Here is a 20497-nt window from a genome sequence, read left to right as displayed (position 1 = left end):
ACAGTGTTCCTTGGCTGCTCATTCACCTTTTATCATCCACTGATTCTCAGTTAAAACTCGTGCCAGCACCCCTCCCCCCGCCCGGCAAATTAAATACCAACAGCAAGAATCTTTTGCAAACTCAGTTGTTCCCTGAGTGTTGCTATTGGCATTGCTGAATTCTGTCCATTCTGTCTCATTCACACAGATCTTCCACTCTCCCCTCCCAGTCCCTCCGCTTCTCTTCTCCTTCTAGTTAAGACTCACACTGTTTGAGGGGGAGTGGGAAGCCGTGTGCCGTGTGGGTGTCACACATAGTCACACTGGAGATGAAACCATTTAGGGTTGCTGTAAAAATGCCTACTACCACCCGTAAAAATAGCCAGCGTTTTCTGGAGCCCGCACACATGCCAGGGAGTGAGCTGAGGAGGCATTTCCATGAATTCTCTCCCTTGCTCCTCGGGACGGCCCTCCGAAGTGACACGTTATCCTCCTCTGTAGATGAGAAAACCGAAGCACAGTGAGGTTAAGGAATTTCCCCAAACAACGTCCGTATCAGAACTCAGCTAAGAAGCGTCAAGCCGGGCTTCCCACCAGGCAGGCGACCGTCAGGGCCTGGCCCCTCACAGCTCCGGCTCCCGTGTCCTTGCCTGTCCTTCGTCCTGTGAACTGCTTTCTCATCTTGTTCCTTCCCACTTTTTCCTCACCTCTGCCTTGACCACAGCCACTGCCATCTTCCTCCTTTGCTTCTGTCGTCTTCTCTGTGGCATCTGGGTTTCTGGTGGTGCCGCAGATGCTGGCACCAAAACCTGAAGTGTCGCTGACTTCTGTTCAGGGGATGTTGGACGTGTCCCCCAGAGAAGAGTCAGGCTCCAAGCAAGCCTCTGCTCTGTCTACAGAAAACGTTTTGCTCTCTTTCTGTTTCTGGATAGATTCTTAGATTACCTCTCTGACCTCTGCGTCTCCATGAACAAATCGATTCCAGTGACCCAGGAACTGATATGCAAAGCTGTGCTGAATCCCACCAACGCCGACATCCTCATCGAGACCAAGTGAGCGGGGTCCGGGGTTTAGGATAAAGACAAGGAAGGGGTTGACATGGAAAATGTGTGGGTTGGTGGATATCTGTGCTCGTGGGTAGTCAAACCTAACCCCTTAGTTTCTTGAGTTGGTCTGGAGTCAGGGTGGTTGGCATTTGATCTTCTGTTTAGAAAAGTCTTGGTTTAAAGGATTATTGAGTTTGTTTTTGGTGTGGCCTCCTCTGCACAGTGGTGTCACTTACTTTGCATACAGGTTTAAAAGTCACGTAAACAAACTCACCAGTGAGTATTTTTACACACACGTAGTTTAATTTTAAGAGTTTAAGATTCTTTAATAAGTGTTATCATCAATTAAAATTTAGACAGCGTAATTAATATTCACTGTTAATATTAAGTCGGTGTTGGGAAGAGTTTTATCACTGCTGAAAAGGTGTTTATTTGTCCACAGGAGTTTTGGTGATTCATTTCTGGCAAAGGAGCAGTTTTCCTGACAAGTATAGTGTCAGTAATGTGGACAGCGTTTATAGAAAGTGCTAAATGATGCCCTAAGCTAGTGATTTTTTTTTCCCTCATGCATAGCTCCATGTTGGGCTTGGGCTGATGCAGGGTTTCTGAACCTTGGCATTTTGACATTTTGGGCTGGATAATTCTTTGTAGTGGGGACTGTCCTGTGCATTGTAGGATGTTCAGCAGTGTCCCCAGCCTCTACGCACTAGATGCCAGCAGTTACCCCTCCCTTTCTGTTGTGACAACCAAAGACGTCTCCAGACATTGCCAAACGTCCACTGGGGGCAAAATCACCCCAGTTGAGAACCACTGGGTTACAGTGTAGGAAGAGGTTAACGTTAGGCTCTTCGTGGCTCTGCCCATGGGAAAGATACAAAACTGAGTGGCTTTCTGTGTGTCTTATGCTGAAAGTAAAACTACATTTATAACAATTTCAAAAATAATGACTTTCCCCTCCTCTTATTTTCTAGGTTGGTTCTTTCTCGTTTTGAATTTGAAGGCGTGTCTACAGGAGAGAATGCTCTGGAGGCAGGTGAAGATGAGGAAGAGGTGTGGCTGTTCTGGAGGGACAGCAACAAAGAGATTCGCAGTAAGAGTGTACGGGAACTGGCGCAGGATGCCAAGGAAGGGCAGAAGGAAGACCGAGATGTTCTCAGCTACTACAGGTGAACAGGAGACGTGTGGGACTCGGGTTGGGTGCCCCAAAAGGGTGGCGCTTAGGAATGGATTGCATATTTGTTGTTTACTCCAAGGAATCACAAGGTGTCATAGGGTAAGATTATCTAACAAAAAGCCAAATGGGTATTCCAGGAGTTTAGAGAATGAGATTTCAGCGATCCTTAGTCAGTGGACATCAGGGTGTGGCTGGGTCACAAGAAAGGTAGGTGGTTGCATCAGCCCCTGCTGGCAGTTGATCCCTAAGCAGCAGGACGCAGAGATGTGGCAGTAGGTGGGGGCAGGCTCCCTGGGTTCAAATCCCGGCCTTTCTGCTTACTAGTTTTTTAACTTTGGTCAAGTTTGACTTTATGCCCCAGTTTCTGTATCTGCAAAATAGAGGCGATAGTGCCAATCCCATGGAATGTTTACAGACAGAGCTAGATAACAGGGGTGTGTGTGTGTGTGTGTGTGTGTGTGTGTGTGTATACACATACATATGTGTATTTTTATATAAGTACCTACACACATCTATTTCCACATCTGTCTATACAAATATGCAATGAAAACCTTGAGTTTCCACTCATACTTCCAAGTTGAGATTTGCAAAGTTCACTTGTAATTGGATGTAATTGGATGAAGAGGAAAAGTGAGGAGTCCCCTATTTTTGTATATCAAATGTTTTTTTACATGTATAGGAATTAAAGAGTTACTTACATCATATAAGATCCTAAGAATATTATAAAATTTCTAATTAGACTCAATATGGGTGGTCTCTTTAGCATTTCTTATATGGTTTTTATTCTTATTTATTTATTTATTTATTTTTTTAGTGACAGGGTCTTGCTCTGTCATCCAGGCTAGAGAGCAATGGTGCAGTCATAGCCCACTCTAACCTTGAACTCCTGGGCTCAAGTGATCCTTCTGCCTCAGCCTCCCGAGTAGCAGGGAGCAGGGACTATAGGTGCATGCCACCACACGTGGCTGATTTTTTTTTTTTTTAATTTTGTGTAGAGACAGGGTCTCATTATGTTGAACAGGTTGGTCTTGAACTCCTGGCCTCAAGCGATCCTCCCACTTCAGCCTCCCAAAGTGCTGAGATTACAGGCTTGAGCCTCCACACCCAGCCCCTACACGGTATTGAATGTACTGTATAAATCAGAGCTGAAGAGAGAGAAATAGACAGCCATCTTAGGCCTAACCCCTTTTCTCCCATTTATTTTATAAGGGCCTAATGGAATCAGATGGTGACATAATTGCTCCGACACAGCTGAATAAACGTGTCTTTACTGTTAGCTGTCAACCCACACTCTATGGCATAGCTCGAACTGTTCTTTTATCTGCTTGTTACAAAAGCCAAAATCCAGTGTACAAGAGCAATTTAGGGGTGTTGACATATAAGTTCCGATGGCTGAATGTCACTCCTATAAAAGTTGGGGCCATCTGAACTATCCCGCCATGTGTTTCCATTCATCCCGAATGTCTCTGGAGAGTGAGCCTCATGTCACCTTTCTTTTCTCCAGGTATCAGCTGAACCTCTTTGCTAGGATGTGTCTGGACCGCCAGTACTTGGCCATCAACGAAATTTCAGGCCAGCTGGACGTAGATCTCATTCTCCGCTGCATGTCTGACGAGAACCTGCCCTACGACCTGAGGGCGTCCTTCTGCCGTCTCATGCTTCACATGCACGTGGACCGGGATCCCCAGGAGCAGGTCACGCCCGTGAAATACGCCCGCCTCTGGTCGGAGATTCCCTCTGAGATCGCCATCGATGAGTGAGCCTGGCCCCTTCTCCCTCTTGTCACTTTAAAACCTCATGTTTATAATATTCTGTACAGCAGTAGATAAACCACACGTGGTCTAGTTAAATCACAGAAGAAAGATGAAGTAATTTTTTTCTTTAAGCTTAAAATAAAATTAAGTGGATGGCAAATGTTTCTTCCCTTAGGAATGTAAAGGATAGCATAATTGTGTTTTTATATCTCTTGTTTATCTCTTTCTTTCATTCTACTAATACTTAAGTGTGTACTCTGTGCCAAGGAATATATCAGTGAGTAAACTAGAAAACTACCTCTACGCTAGTTGGGGGAAGACAGACAATAGACAAGATAAATGACTAAAAATGTACGTTGGTGATAGGCGCTACGGAGATAAAAACAAAGTTAGGATCAAAGGATAGGAAGGGTTGGGGGACGCTGACTTTTGAGGCTGAGAGGCCCAAGAAGGCCTCAACAGGAAGAACTTGAAATTTCCTTTCCTTTCCTTTCAGCTATGATAGTAGTGGAGCTTCCAAAGATGAAATTAAGGAGAGGTTTGCTCAGACCATGGAATTTGTGGAGGAGTATTTAAGAGATGTGGTTTGTCAGAGGTTTCCTTTCTCTGATAAGGAGAAAAATAAGCTTACGTTTGAGGTAAGTCATAACGAAATGATCTATGTGCGTTATCTGTATTTCAGTGGTCACTTTTCTCTGGGGTAAACAGAAAATATTGGAGTGGGTGGTGATTTTTTTTATCATGATGTTCTAGTTTTTTAATGAAAAGAAATTGAGCTCAGTTTTTCCAGCGTAAAATAGAACTGATAGGGAGTCCCTTGGCTCAGTAGTAGTTACGTTCTTAAAAGAAATACAGTGAATTGAATCACACAGAAGGATAGAACATCATGCATACTCTGTACTTTGTATTAAAAATGACAGGAGAAAAACAGACTGTACTTGGGATCTGCCGTAGATTATCCACTTGAGGAACATAGATCCTTATTACCTTTGAGTGAAAATGTTTCTGAGACCACTTTTGCCTTGTAAGAGTTATATTTCTGAGAACTGCAGTGTTGTTTTCCATGTCCTTGTTAGGAATAACTCTTCTTGCCCAATGGTATTCCTGGGAAGCTGTGCAGACCAAATGGTTAGGTCATTTTTTAAAAAATTAACTAGTCATCATAGCAGGTCAGTAGTTTTGCAGGTTTCCATTTCTTATTTGTCCTCCATATGAAACCAAATGAAATGTTACCAGAAATTGCAAGCAAAGTATATACCTTCCCTTACTGTTAGGAAGGCCAACATCTGTCATTTTTAAATTGTCAATATTAAATAGAGCTGAAGGATGCAGTTTATAAAATACCATTGTCTTCTTCTTTTTTTTTTTAATACAATAGGTTGTAAATTTAGCTAGGAATCTCATATACTTTGGTTTCTACAACTTCTCTGACCTTCTGCGATTAACCAAGATCCTCCTGGCCATATTGGACTGTGTGCACGTGACGACGATCTTCCCCATCAGCAAGATGGCGAAAGGAGAAGAGAATAAAGGTAACAATGATGTGGAGAAGCTGAAGAGTGAGTATCTGATGGTGCCCATACATCTGAGAGATGCCCTCCCAGCCTTTCCTGTTACGCTCACGCCATACCTTATGTGTGATGCTGTCTTCTTCCCTTGTCTGTTCCTTCCCAACTTTCCATCGTGAACATTTTCAAATACTGTTTAAAGAAAAGCAGAAAGAACAGTATAGTGGGGGTCCCATATACCTATGATATTTTGCTGCTTTTCCTTTGTATTTACATATGGGAGTCTGTGTATATATTTTGTTGAATAATTTGAACGTTACCTAACATTTTGAATGTTTCTCTCTCAAAAATGCATGTCTTGTCATTGTTCTTGATATTCATGAGGCCCTTGATGACAATATTCGTATATGATGAAATAGAATCCAGGCTTGTTTCTTGGTAGCTGTTTCCACTTTGTGAATTCTTTGGATAGGAAAATCTGCCTTCACGTGTTTATTTCTTCCTCTGGTTTAGGGTCAGAGTAGCTCATGTTTGTTAGATCACGTATACATTTTTGTTTAACTGGTCTTCTGCAGCTAGAAGAGAAAAAGTACATTGACTTATCTCCCACTATTTGCTAGGTCCTGTGTTTAGTCATTTTGTGTATGTTATATCATTTAAGCCTTTTATTGCATATACTATATCATTTAAGCTTCCTTTATTTTCATTTTATGGAAGAGGAAACTGAACCTCAGAGGTAATATAACGTACCCAAGATCAAGCAGCTTTTTGTAGCAGTGCCAGGATTTGTGCCTTGTTAACTCTTATATCCCTAGTTCTGTGCATAGTAACAAGCACATAGTTGGTGACTGACAAAATTTGGCAGATGTATTAATATACAGAAATGCTCTTTGGGGATTTCAGAGCCCACACTCTTTCCACTACTCTCAGAAGTCCCAAGTTTTTGGCGTGCATTAACCTTTTCAGGTTCCCAGGGTCCTGAGAGTGTATTGCAATAGGGCCATGTTAAGTAATGACAGATGCCTTGGGGCTGTCTAGAGATGTTGTGACCGTGGTCTGTCCTGGCCCTTCCTAGGCAGTAACGTGATGAGGTCTATTCACGGAGTGGGAGAACTGATGACCCAGGTGGTGCTCCGGGGAGGAGGCTTTTTGCCCATGACTCCCATGGCTGCCGCCCCCGAGGGCAACGTGAAGCAGGCAGAGCCGGAGAAGGAGGACATCATGGTTATGGACACCAAGCTGAAGATCATTGAGATACTCCAGGTACCCATCATCCAGGGGCAGGGGCTTCGCAGGGCACCCTCCAGATCTAGTCCCTCTGCTTGGACGGAACCCAGGGCTCTCTGGGAAGAAAGTGGGGGCCACATTCTCAGTTCATCCCTCTGTGTCATTTGTGTGCTGGCTTCTCTTAATCCCTTTACTGTCATCTCCCACCCTTCCGCAACGTGGCTATTGCTCCAGCCAGGCCAGAACATCCCGCAGTGACCTTAGCTTTCCATAGTCCTTGGCCTCCCTGCATCCCCTCTGCTTAGAGTTCACTTACCTGCTTCTCCTTGTGGCTTATTCATGGTTCAGTTCAAGGTTCCATTAACTTTGCAGAGCCTCCTTGCTCCCTCCTGTTTTCATTTTTCATTCATTCATTCAAGAAATATTTATTGATACCAACTCTGTACCAAGTCCCTTTTAGCGCTGGGGACCTAGCAAGGAACAAATAGATTCAATTCCTGCTCCCAAAGAACTTAGATTTTGATAAGGGGCATAGGCATACATTAAAAGTAAGTGCAATGAGATGTTAAAATATAAAAGAGAGTTGGGATGCCTTGGAGACCGCGGGGGATGTGGGCCCAGGGATACTGCGTCTGATGGGCTTGTCAGAGAAGGCCTCTCCAGGAAGGTGACGTGATCAGAGACCTGAACGAAGCAAGTTGCTGGCCTTGTGGATATCTAGGAAAAGAGTGTCCCAGGCAGAGGGAACAGCAAATGCAAAGACCCTGTGCTGGGGCAAGTAAGGGCACAGGTTGGGTTCATGAATGGGAGAAGATGATTCCGAGGAGTAAAGATATATAACATTTTGGTCAGATGGGCTGTAAAGATGCACAGAGAAATAATGGGATGGGCAGAGAGCGATTGTTGGTAACTGGAAGGTTTCATTTTTGTTGCAATTTTTTTTAAGTGGGTAGATTTAAGTTTGTATGGTGAATGGGAAAGACCATGTAGAAAGGGGGAAGTTGATGTAAGAAAGAGAATTGTTAAGAGCAGAGTCCTTGTGTAGGCGAGTTGGGGTAGGGTTCTAGCCTGTGAGGAGGGCTTGGTCCTCTGTGTGAGATCCTCACCACACCTTAACCCCGACAACTTGTGCTTCCCTCTTCTGTACCATGCGGGTAATTTTTACTCATCAGCAAAATCCTCTGCTCCTAAATGGAAAGAATCACATTAGCACCTTTCCCTTTTATCCTATGTCACCTAATCTCAATCCTAGGAGATATAATAGATATTTATGACTTTATAGACTTGAGGATTTCTTTTCTTTTTTGAGTCTGAGATCACATTTACCAATGCTTTGAAAGCAGGATTGGGACTCCTCAAAGTCTGCTTAGGACAATAAAGAATAGCTTTAAGTAAAGGAGAAACCTTAGTGAATTTATGCCAGACCAAAAGTAGAGCAAGGTTTCTTAAGTTAGTGTCATGTATGCTTATCAGAAATGACACAGTGCACAACTTGGTTGCATCTTGAGGTCTGCTTACCGTAGTGGCGTGAGAATGACTGGCGATTGAGTCATTCTTTCCGCAGGTGCTTACCGGCCCCTCCTGTGTGCGAGGCACTTTGCTGGGTGCCGTGAGGAATGCAGAAAGGATTCGGACAGGGGCTGCATCCACAAGGGGTTATAGTCTAAGGAGGGTACAGTGCGATGAAGCTGTGTGCATTTGGACATGAAACCGTGAGAAAAGTGTTCTCCTGAGCCACAAGTGTTCTCACATGACTCCACAGGGTAGAGATCAGAGAAGGTTTTACAGAGGAGCCTTCAAGCGTGGACAGGCTTTGTGTGTATGGAAATGAGAGGCTCTTCTCAGGTGGATGGAGGGGCTTGAAGCAGGTGGTCGTGGGGTGGGGTCAGTCAGCAGTTCTCCTGGGGCAGGGCAGACACAGACTGTTGCAGAGCAGTTGTCAGAAATGACATTGCAAGGGAGAACCGGGCCACATTCTAGGGAGTTCTGGGTGTCTCAGGTGTTAAGACTTTATTCTGTGGCGAGCTTTTGAAAGTCTTCAAGCAGGGGACTCACATAAGAAAAAGCGCCTTTGGGAGGTAGGTGTGATGCATTTGGTTCTGTTGGTGGCCCAGGTGGGAAAGGATGAGGACTTGAGCAGGGATGAATGGCAGCAGGGGAGATTCCCATGAGAAGTGGCAGATGGAGAACCACCAGGCACAGTCTCTGATCGGATGTGTGTATCCAGTCAGGAGGCGCTGAAGATCCTGAGATTGACTGAGGTTAAGGGAGCCCAGGTGGGAAAGCAGATTAAGGCAGGACTGCCACCGTTAGGGTGTTAGTCAGGGTTCTCCAGAGAAACAGAACCCATAGGATATGTGCAGGTACACAAGAAGGCATTGGGTGACATAGTTATGGGGGCTGAGAAATTCCAGTGTCGCCTGCAGGCTGAGACCCAGGAAAACCAGTGGTGTAATTTAATCCGAGTCCCAGGGCCTGAGAAGCAGGGGAGCTGGTGGTGAAACTCTAAGTCCAAGGCCCAAAGCCTGAGAACCCAGCACTCTGGTGTCTGAGGGCAGGAGAAGATGAGTGTCCCAGCTCCAGAAGAAAGCAAATTTGCTCTTCCTCCACCTTTTTGTTCTTTCCAGGCTTTTGAGGGATTCGATGGTGCCCACCCACACTGGGTGAGCGCAGACCTCCTTTACTCAGTCCACGGATTCAAATGCCAATCTCTTCCAGAAACACCCTTGCCGACATACCTAGAAATAATGCTTTACCAGCTATCCTAGGTATCCCAGAATCCAGTCAAGTTGATGCCTAAAATTAACCATCACAGTTGGTTTTGCACAACACTAACTTTGAGTCTCTGGGAGGATACCAAATGGGTGTCCAACAGGCAGTAGGAAACACAGACCGACACTTGGATGCTGGCCAAGGATCTGTCTCCACCTGGGAGAGGTGACAGCCCTGAGATTGGGGAAGGTTGCCAAGAGGGCAAAGCTGAGTTAGGGAGAGAACACAAGGAAGAATTTCAGTGAGATCTTTAAATAAGGCCAGCTGGTCGATCTTTCTTCCTGGTTCTAGGAACAATCCTGGAAAAAGTGACCATGTGCTGGAATAGAAGGTGAGGGAATGTAGGAAGTGAAAGACGCCCCCGAGGGCTTATATTTCAATCAGAGGAAACAACCAGACAGAAAATATGAACCAAGCTAATTTTCAGTAGTAAAAACAAAGCTCTGTCAATTCTCTTAAATTCAAAGTAGGCAACTTCACTCTTGTCAGTGTTGAGCCCGGAGTTGGCATTCCATACTTAGTGCCATGAAGTAATGCTTTACAGGGGCTGGAGCTGGGAGTGAGTGATTTAGTGTTCCAGTTAAATTCATTGCCAGGATGCAGAAGTTTACACTAGACGCTAAGGTGCTGTGGGCTGATCTGACATGCCCCATGGAAGTCTGCTGCTGTTAAGATGACTGTTGAAATCTAAGCCAAATATTTGACTCACTTAGCGCTTAAGGTAATTGATGCAGCTGATACCAGGCCCCGCCAGAGTGCAGTGGCTTGGCAAAGTGTTCAAGGTGGTATGTTAATGTAACCAATCTGTTTCCATTTCCACTTGAATCTTTAGTTTATTTTGAATGTGAGGTTGGATTATAGGATCTCCTGCCTCCTGTGTATATTTAAACGGGAGTTTGATGAAAGCAATTCCCAGACTTCGGAAACATCCTCCGGAAACAGCAGCCAAGAAGGGCCCAGTAACGTACCAGGTTAGTGATTTCAGAATGGAATTTCAGCCACGGGGTGGGACCTGGGTCTGATGAAAACTGGGAATCCAAACAGTTGTAGAAAAAAGGTAAAAATGAGAATGTTTTGGAGGATTATTGTATTTTAAGACACAATATTACTCTTTTTGGGCAAGGGAATAATTGAAAGAGCCCAGATTCCTCCTGGGATGGATCTTGTTTCCTTCCCTCTTGGAGGGTCTTAGGCATCAGACAGCTGAAGTTTCTAGTGTTGCCGTTATCTATGAAGTACCCTCCCCCAATAACCCAAAATGAAAGCAATAACAACAAATAAAAACCCTCCAAGAAACCTTATTGTCCACTAGCATCTTTGATTCATTATGGTGCACTAGCAGCTTTGACTCGTGTTGGAAGTTTTGCCCTGCCCAGGAGATAGTGGTGAAGGGTAAGGGAGAGGGTACTGGTATAAATAATCCCATGTACCAAGCCCAAGCTTCCTTGGAGAAGGTCATCACTCCCTTTTAGCAGGGGGCCATGCAGTGAGGGGAAAATGGCAGGAATGTGGGACATTGGATAGCGTCATCTGGGCTACCCTGGCTTCAGAGTTTTGTAATATATGATTCTGGAAAATTTGGGGTTAACCCAATAGCTTTGCCCCTGTAAAACTTTTTGATAAATTTGCCAGCATCATATTTTCAGACCTTCCTGCATCTGAGGTTGTGTTCTCTAACTTTTCAGGTGCTCTTGACTTTGAACACATTGAAGAGCAAGCAGAAGGCATCTTTGGAGGAAGGAAAGTATATTTTCAGTTACTGTTTTATAGGTGGTTCTACAGTTGGGAAGACTGCTCTTCTGTAGCTCTCACAGGCTTTTCCTTGACTGTATTAGTAAATATTTAGTCTTTGGAATTAAGTTGTTTTAGTGCTTTCTTTGGAACTCTTAGTACACAAGTCAGAGTTATCTCAGTTGGCGTGGGGGGTGGAGCTGGGTGGGGGTGTGTTTCCTGCCTAGGACAGAAAGGATTTATGGAGGTTTCCCAAAACATATACATTATAAGATTATTTTAAAATGGTGAAGAAATACAGTCAAAAGAAAGAATAGAGAGGGGGGCTCAAATCAGAGTGAGGTTAGTGAGATTATGTCATTTTGCTGCGCTGGGCTGTTTTATCCTTGAGCTCTTTACAGGCTATGCAACAAAGAAAGCACAATCTTTTCTTTCATTGTTCCTGATATTAAAGTCTGAAGCCCTTTTAAAAGTATCACCTTGCTCAATTTTGACATAAAATGTTACTATTATGAAACTGATATACCTACCAGCATAAAATACCCTATGCACATAGTTCTTGTAATTGACACACTTGGTTTGATTATCTATTGCTGTATAACATACTACTCCAAAAAACTTAAGGATCCAAACAACAACCATTTCTCACAGCTCTGGGTTGGCTAGGGCTAATCTGGCTGGTTCTTCTGCTGGGCACTGTTGGGTCTGTCATGCAGCTGTAGTGAGGTGGTGACTGGGGCTGGCACCTTGGCAGGGATGCCTGTCAGGCCTCTCCCTATCCTTCTCCTCCACCCTGTCCCCCTTCTGTGGCTAGCTTGGGCTTCTTTGTAGTGTGGCAGCTGACTCCCCCAAGGGGACAAGCCAATAGGGTGCAAGCACTAATTAAGGCTCTGCCTGCATTGTATTTGCTAATGTCCTATTTGTCAAAGCAAATCCCACGGCCATATGTGGGAGGGGAGGGACTTTGTGACATCTTAATTGTCCCCTCCCCCTACAATATAGTTGAAGAAAAGCAAAATTGTATTGTTAAAGGAGTTAGTATGAAAAGTCAAGTCATGTGGCTTGAGCATACCGTGTTAGAAATCTAACTAGTTCAGGTGTGTCTGGGTCCCAGGTACGGGAGCGGAGGCAGCTGTGGTTCATCGGGCCTTTCCCCTCCCACATGCTCCTTTAGTGAGGAGAACACCCCACTGGACCTGGATGATCATGGCGGCCGAACCTTCCTCCGCGTCTTGCTCCACTTGACAATGCACGACTACCCGCCCCTGGTGTCAGGGGCCCTGCAGCTTCTCTTTCGGCACTTCAGTCAGAGGCAGGAGGTGCTCCAGGCCTTCAAACAGGTAGCTCAGGTTGCCCGTTTGTGTGTCGTGTGTCCAAGAAGCTGCTGTGTGCACCTAACGGATTGCGTTCATTAGGTTCAACTGCTGGTTACCAGCCAAGACGTGGACAACTACAAACAGATCAAACAAGACTTGGATCAGCTGAGGTCCATCGTGGAAAAGTCAGAGCTCTGGGTATACAAAGGGCAGGGCCCCGATGAGACCATGGATGGTGTGTCTGGTGAAAATGAGCATAAGAAAACAGAGGTGAGCGAAACCCAAGTTACGCCGGTAAAGTAGATGGGTAGGCTTCTCAGAACAAGTAAGCATCCTGCTCTGGTTTGAGGTATAAGTGCAGATTATAGGATGTGTTTTATTTTCATGAGATCTGCTTGTTAAGTAGCTAGGGTGACAGGTGTTTCACTAGGAAATGAGGTACAAAATCAGTTTAGCTGTGTCTCCTGTGTCACCATGAATCTTATAGAGGAGACTTCAGTGTTGAGTGATTTAGCACCAGGTTTCCCTCACAGATCCACTTGGGAACAGAGCTGTGCTCTGGCCTGGCCCACCATCCGCTCCCAAGGGAGGAGAGTTGCGAGTAGGTAGATGACTCGGGCATGAACCCAGCATGGCTGTTGGAAAACAACATAAAACTCCCGTTCTTTCAGAAAGGGTGCTGCTAACCCTAACCAACTGACAGTAGCCCAGGGGTTGTACAAACCACACTTGTGTTCACTTTGGTCCCTAGGAGGGGAATAACAAGTCGCAAAAGCATGAAAGCACCAGCAGCTACAACTACAGAGTGGTCAAGGAGGTAAGTTTCTTCCCCCACTGCCATTTTTCCTTCTCTGTCAATTCTCTAATGACCTTTAGCTTGGGATGGTCAAGTTGAAGGTACAGACGTGAGCTTTTTTCTTCATGTAGTTTAATAGGGAGAAAGTAGAGCTCAGAGGTTAAGCTCAGGGGTTTTAGTGTCAGGTCTGGGCTCCAAACCCAGCTCTGCCACATGTTATTTGTGTGTCCTCGGTTTCCTCACCTTTTCTTGGGACAATCTTTTATACGTACCACATTATTTCTGAAGCTTTGTGATTGAATGAAGGACCAGCTGATACACCGTCCAGGATTTATCTCAGGGCCGGGCGCGCAGTGTCCCCAGTGAGAACTGTAGTTCTTTAGAAATCTTTGCACAGGTGGTTCAAAGTTGGGGGCCTGGGAGCTCTGTGTGCTCTACCCCAGAGCAGCAGTCGTGCCAGGCTGCACCGTTTGCAGCAGTCTTTCTGCAGCCGCCCCACTTGCTGTTGAAGTCTTAACCCAGTGCTTGTTCTGGAAGACGTGTTCTTAATCTTAACACGGATTTGGTTTGATGCAGTCGGCAGAGTTGCTACATATTGGAGGAATTCCCTCCGTTTTAGGTTTTTAATGCATTTTTGATCCCTTTTGTCTCCCTGTCCAGCATGACCCCTTACATTCTTTTTCCAACTCTAGTTCCTAGTTTTCTGAGGTTCATTTCTTTCTTTCCCCCAGATCTTGATTCGACTCAGCAAACTCTGTGTCCAGGAGAGCGCGACCGTGCGGAAGAGCAGGAAGCAGCAGCAGCGACTGCTGCGGAACATGGGCGCGCACGCCGTGGTGCTGGAGCTGCTGCAGATTCCCTACGAGAAGGTGAGTGGGCCCCACACGCGGCCGCAGCTCCCAGCGTGGGACAGACCCTTGCGTTTCCGCAAACCCTTTCTGTTTGGGTCGTTGGTGAAGAAGTGCAGCTCATGTGGCTGTCATGACTACAAAGCCACCTTGAGTAATTTATATGAAACAGCATCATGAAAATAAAACCAAACACCCATAGACTATCCTCATCCCCAATTTTAAGATTGTATCAAGAAAGAAGTGTCCATTTCCTCTCCCTTACTCCTGAGCCACATTGGGTGGAGACAGCGTGGTCTCTTACCAGGTCACAGGCGGGGCTGCACGTGGGCTGGTGCGTTAGTTTCTCTGGCAGTGTTCCTCGAGCAGTTTAAGCACTACAAGTCCTTAAGTGCAGGTGGGAAAATGGAACTTGCCCACTTTGAGGTCCTCGCTGGTATCTGACAGCTGCTCAGTGTTTGCATCTACCAGGAGATGCCTTGATCCAAGTCGTCTTGTCTGTTGCTGGCAGTTGTACTTTGCCTGCCATCTTTCACGTTAGCGTTTGCCACGGACGGAGACTGGATTTAGGGAGGCGGGAGCGGATGGCAGTGCTCTTCATCTGTGCAGGCTGATGAGGCGCTCGCAAAATCATTCAGGCCCGCAAAGGCCAGTGGGGTATTCGTGTTGTGTCCTCGTGATAGATAAGGAGACTGAGGCTTGGAGTGGTTTAGAGCCCAGGGCTTTAGACTCGGGTTTCTAGAGTTGACCAGCAGCTGCCAGAGAGACGACTTGCTGACGGAGGCTCACTGCCGAGTGCTCCCAGGGTGCCGGGCGCTGTGGCCTCTGTACTTGTTAGCTCATGTCATCCTCAAGAGTCAGGGACGAGGTGGGTGGTGCTGTAGTCCGCCCCACTTTCGATGAGCAGACTGCAGCTGGAGAGGCTCGGCGACTTGCCCGGAGGACACAGCTACGCGTTGTGGGTCCAGCTCTGCTCCGCAGTGGAGCTCGGGCCTGCTGCCTACGCTCCGGTAGGTTCCCCGCAGAGGAGCCTCTTCCTCAGTCACATGGGACCATGTGATTCAGGCAGGTCAGGCCTTTCAGCAGCCACAAATAAAGTGCAAGCTTTAACTCCTCTCATAGGTTGGGTCCTTGGCTAACTTGCAGTTAATACAGGTGTGCGTGGCATCCAAACTGTGGCTGGCATTCAGACTAGAACCAACAAGCTGGTCTGTCCCCCTATGTGTAAACAACGTGAGGACATATTTCTCTGACCACAGCGTTGTCTTAAAATTATCATCAGTTTTCTTAATGAGAGGCGTGCCTTCATGTTACCAGTAACCAGACTTGTTTGGAATTGGTGGCTCAAAGGCAAAGCGTCGTGTGTGTGCCCGCGCATGTGCTTTTCTTTGTTTGCTTTTGGATAGGCACAGACATCCCAGTCGGGGAGAACAGTGGAGGGGTCCCCCAACAGGTAACCTCTTGTGGTATGATATGTGATGTCATTGGAGCTTTCCTGCCTTGTAAAAATCCACTTCAAACCACAAAGGCTCTTTAGTCACCTTGTGTGCCGGCTGATCCTTTTTTTAGTAGAAGGAGTGGGGTGTGCAGAACTGCTCACTGTTGCTTCTGTCAGCCGGCAGTGGCTGTCGGTCCCCAGCCTCTGGTTTCATGGAGCTAGAGGGTTCACCAGTCCCCCCGTTAATGAGAGGCAAATGTATTGCCCCACTCCACCATACCGGGACTAGTTCCTAAGGTCCTCTGTAATTTTCTTGTTTTGGGTGGATTGTCGAAGCTGGTAGCTCAGATTTCTTCTTTGACTTCTTGACAGATGTGTCCTGTTTTCTCAGAGTTGTTTCTAGACCAGGGGTTAGCAAACCACAGACATAGGCCAAATCCAGCCCACTGCCTGTTTTTGTATGGCATGTCAGCTAAGAGTGGTTGTTACATTTTAAAAAATAGTTACATGAGTACCTGCATAATGTCCTTGACTTTGCCTCTTGACCCACTCAACCTAAGATATTTATTGTCTTGCCTTTTAAGAACAGGTTTGCTGAAGTCAGTCTAGACCACAACCAACAGCTAACACTTACCAAGTAAATGCTTTTATAAGCACATCATGTGAGTTTTCTCATTTAATCTTCCTAACAGCCATGTAAAGTGTGCACTTTTATTGTCTCCATTTGACAGATGAGAAAACTGAGGCCCCGAGAGGTTAAGTAACTTGCTCCGGGTCACACAACCGTGAAGTTGTAGATGTGGGAAAGAGTGAGGCAGTCTGGTTTCAGGGCCTGTGTTCCCAGCTGCCACAACTCCCTGCCTCTGGGAGGAGGTTATGGCTGCGAAGACCTAGGAAGACTGGTGTGGGCTGTATGAATATGAAGGGTGGTTTCCATTTTAGGGATTCTTACTCTGTTTTTACTGTCTTGAATGTTTGCTTGTTCAGAATTAGGCAAAATGGCAGTAGGTTTTATGTCTTTGTCTTATTACAGGATATTTAATTCTTTATAAATACCGAGTTTATGCTTTTAATGTATGAAATGAGAGTCACGTAATTTTGTGTGTGAGAATCACACAGTCACCCATGTGAAATGCCAGGGCAGGTATTGTCCCCATTCTGCAGATGGGAAAATGAAGTCTTAGGTTAAAAATCATCCCTGAGGTGGCAAGGAAATGAGTTAGGGCAACTGCGCCTGCCCTAGTTTATAATCTAAGGAGATTTCCACTCTGCCACGTTATCTACTGCCAAAACTTATGTGCCATTGGTTGGGCAACTGAAAAAGGTAAGTATGGGAAGTGAGCACTCACCGTCGTGAGGAAGCTGGCCCCTGCTCTGCTGCCAGTCCCTGTTTGCAGAAGTAGGAGGTTCCAAAGTCCAGCTGTTGCTGGGCAGGGGACTGGCAGAGGCTCTGTGTTAGCTTTCACTCTGTGCTGCTCGCCTTGTCCCCCGGTGCAATCTTCGTTTTCATGGATGAGGCACAAATGAGTTACTGGCTGCTTTTCAGGGTCGGCAGTACGACACTCAGTATGCACCTGCAGCGGGTCCTCAGCAGACACCCCCTGACTCCCGCGTTAGCAGAAGCATTACGCGTGGGAGAAGCTGGTCTCCTGGCCTAGCAACTGATCTGTCCTTTCATCTGCCTCCTCCCACACAGGCCGAAGATACCAAGATGCAGGAGATAATGAGGCTGGCTCATGAATTTCTGCAGAATTTCTGCGCGGGCAACCAGCAGAATCAAGCTTTGCTACATAAACACATAAACCTGTTTCTCAACCCAGGGGTAAGATTTGAGGCCCGGGTACAAATCTGAGGGGGGAGGAGGGCAGGAAAGAGGGAAGAGGAACAGCTTGTTCTTTTGCTGTTGTGGCTTCTGGGGCTTTTTATAATGTATCATTCATTCCAAATGGGAACATTTTTACCATTATCAGGAAGACATAAATACTCATCATCTTTTGGGGCACAGGATGGCCAGAGGGTCGGGGGTGGAGGAAGGAGGAAGGTGGTAGAAGCAATAAGAAACATTTCTATTTTTTCCTAATAACATCTCTTCTATCAAATTTCAGCAACACAGAAGTGCTAAGTCTCACTTTCCAGACACATTTTCCTGAGATCATGCATGAAGTTTTCTGTTTGTACAAATACATAATATATTCATATAAAACATATCTACATTACTTGTTAGTTTGTTAAATATGTTGTTTAAAATGTATGTGTATTATACATTTTTTTAAAGAAAAATGATGCCACATACTGCACATTGTCTTGCATTTTGCTTTTTTCATTCAAGATATCTTGGCTGCCTTTGAAATAAGAGATACATAAAATTTTCTCTTTCTTTTTGATGGCTAAGTGACATTCCATAGAATGGCTGTAATTTTTTAAAAACCATTCTTATATTAATGGACAATTAGGCAATCTCTAGTTTTTGACTTTGTAAACAATACTACAAAGGACATCTTTGTACATGTATAGGTTGGTGCAAAAGTAATTGTGGTTTTAGCATTGTTGAAATTTGCCATTTGATATTGGAATACATTCTTAATGTTATGTTAGACATCATTTTAATGTGCACTTCTCGCTTTATGTTTTTTTGTCAATGACATTACTTGCTGTTTGTTTTATATGTATTTTAGAATATGGAAATGATGTTAGACAAAAAGCAAATTCGAGCAATTTTCTTATTTGAGTTCAAAGTGGGTTGTAAAGCAATGGAGACAACTCGCAACATCAACAACGCACTTGGCCAAGGAACTGCTAACGAACACACAGTGCAGTGGAGGTTCAAGAAGTTTTGCAAAGGAGACAAGAGGCTTGAAGATGAGGAGCGCAGCAGCCGGCCATGGGAAGTGGACAAAGACCAATTGAGAGCAATCGTTGAAGCTGATCCTCTTACCAGCTAACAAGAAGTTGCTGAAGAACTCCAGGTTGACCATTTTACAGTTGTTCAGCATTTGAAGCAAATTGGAAAGGTGAAAAAGCTTGATAAGTGGGTGCCTCATGAGCTGACTGAAAATAAAAAAAATCGTCATTTTGAAGTGTCATCTTCTCTTGTACGCAACAACAGCGAACCATTTCTCAATCGGATTGTCACGTGCAACGAAAAGTGGATTTTATACGACAGCCAGTGGCAACCAGCTCACTGTTTGGACTGAGAAGAAGCTTCAAAGCACTTCCCAAAGCCAATCTTACACCAAAAACAGGTCATGGTCACTGTTCGGTGATCTGCTGCGGGTCTGATCCACTACAGCTTTCTGAATCCCAGTGAAACCGTTGCATCTGAGAAGTGTGCTCAGCAGATCGGTAAGATGCACCGAAAACTGCACCACCTACAGCTGGCATTGGTCACCAGAAAGGGCCCAGTTCCTTTCCACGACAATGCCCGACTGCATGTTGCACAGCCAACACTTCCAAAGTTGAACAAATGGGGCTACGAAGTTTTGCCTCATCCGCCATATTAACCTGACCTTTCACCAAGCGACTACCACTTCTTCAAGCATCTCGACAAGTGTTTGCAGGGAAAACGCTTTCACAATCAGCAGGATACAGAAAATGCTTTCCAGGAGTTTGTGGAATCACGGAGCACAGATTTTTATGCTACAGGAATAAAGAAACTTATTTCTCATTGATAAAAATGTGTTGATTGTAATGGTTCCTGTTTTAATTAATACATATGTGTTTGAGCCTAGTTATAATGATTTAAAATTCATGGTCCAAAACCGCAGTTACTTTTGCACCAACCTAACACATAAATACGTACACACATACTCATTCATTAACACTGCTAACGCTTTCCAGAAAAAGGATTGATGAATTGTAGGGTAATACAGGTTCAGCAGCCCAAACCTGAAAATCAAAAATGCTCCAAAATTTGAAACCTTTAGGTGCTAACATGATGCTCAAATTTCAGATTTTTGGATTTGGGATACTCAACTGGGAAGGTATAAAGCAAAAATTCTGAAATCCAGAGCAGTTTTGGTCCCAAGCATTTCAGATAAGGGATACTCAACCTATACTCCCTCTTTTCATGTTAAGAGAAAGAAAAGGCAAAAGATAAAAAGATTTAGAGCCTCTACCTCACACCAAAAGTAAAATTCAGCAACTCTGGGTAAAAAGTGAAAAACAAAGCCTCTAGAAGATAATATACTAATATCTTCAGGACTGTGTTATAGGCAAAGTTTTCTTGCACAGTATGCAAACAACACTAATTATTAAGGAAAATACCGATAAATTAGATTTTTTTATAATTAAGAGCTTCTGTTCATCAAATGACACCATTAAGAGCATCCAAAGGCAAGCCAGAGAGTGGGAGACATTTGCAATGCATGTGATCAGCAAAGAGTTCATATCCAGAATATGTATAACAGACTCAAAAAAGTCAGTGAGGAAAAAGACAACCCACTTTAAAAACTGGCAAAAAACTGGAATGAACACTCCAGGGTATTCAAATGGCCAATAAATATGACAAAGTGCTCAACGTGATTAGTCACCAGAGAAATGCAAACGAAGTTATATATGCACGTTAAGATATGACTAAAATTAAAAAGACTGACAATACAAAAGTGTTGGCAAGGATATGGAACAGCTGTAATGTGGAATGTAAATTGTTAACATCTTTCAAAAGCTGTTTGGCAGTGCCTTCTAAAGCCAAACGTATTTATCCTCTGAGACCCAGCAATTCTGCTCTAGGATGTAAACCCAACAGAAATGCATATGTTAAGTTTACCAGAAGACATGCATAAGAATGTTCAGAGCAACTGTATTTTAATATTTGTAATACTAGCAGTGTTACCACTTATCAAAAGTGTGTAGTACCCCAAATGCCCATAGAATAGATAAACACATTGTCATATATTCCTGCCCTAGAAC

The 20497-nt window shown here is 44.7% G+C and overlaps 1 protein-coding gene across 3 annotated transcripts in view; it reads left to right on the top strand.

Moving 5' to 3' along the window:
• ITPR1 (inositol 1,4,5-trisphosphate receptor type 1) overlaps positions 1–20497 on the top strand; it is a 321821-nt gene that overhangs the window by 151725 nt on the left and 149599 nt on the right. For 2 of the 3 annotated variants that reach the window (XM_045530791.1, XM_045530792.1), the window contains 13 exons: positions 912–1031; positions 1997–2191; positions 3704–3955; positions 4450–4591; positions 5332–5485; positions 6537–6724; positions 10293–10431; positions 11146–11200; positions 12366–12531; positions 12607–12777; positions 13259–13324; positions 14035–14172; positions 17286–17411. In XM_045530791.1, the coding sequence (XP_045386747.1) occupies positions 912–1031; positions 1997–2191; positions 3704–3955; positions 4450–4591; positions 5332–5485; positions 6537–6724; positions 10293–10431; positions 11146–11200; positions 12366–12531; positions 12607–12777; positions 13259–13324; positions 14035–14172; positions 17286–17411 (1912 nt within the window). Of the gene's footprint in view, positions 1–911; positions 1032–1996; positions 2192–3703; positions 3956–4449; positions 4592–5331; positions 5513–6536; positions 6725–10292; positions 10432–11145; positions 11201–12365; positions 12532–12606; positions 12778–13258; positions 13325–14034; positions 14173–17285; positions 17412–20497 lie in introns of all 3 variants that reach the window. The other variant, XM_045530793.1, reaches the window with a different exon arrangement.

The sequence above is a fragment of the Lemur catta genome, chromosome 18, assembly GCF_020740605.2.
Source record: "Lemur catta isolate mLemCat1 chromosome 18, mLemCat1.pri, whole genome shotgun sequence".
In the NCBI taxonomy this organism is placed as follows: Eukaryota; Metazoa; Chordata; class Mammalia; order Primates; family Lemuridae; genus Lemur; species Lemur catta.
This window is presented reverse-complemented; position numbering and strand designations above follow the sequence as displayed.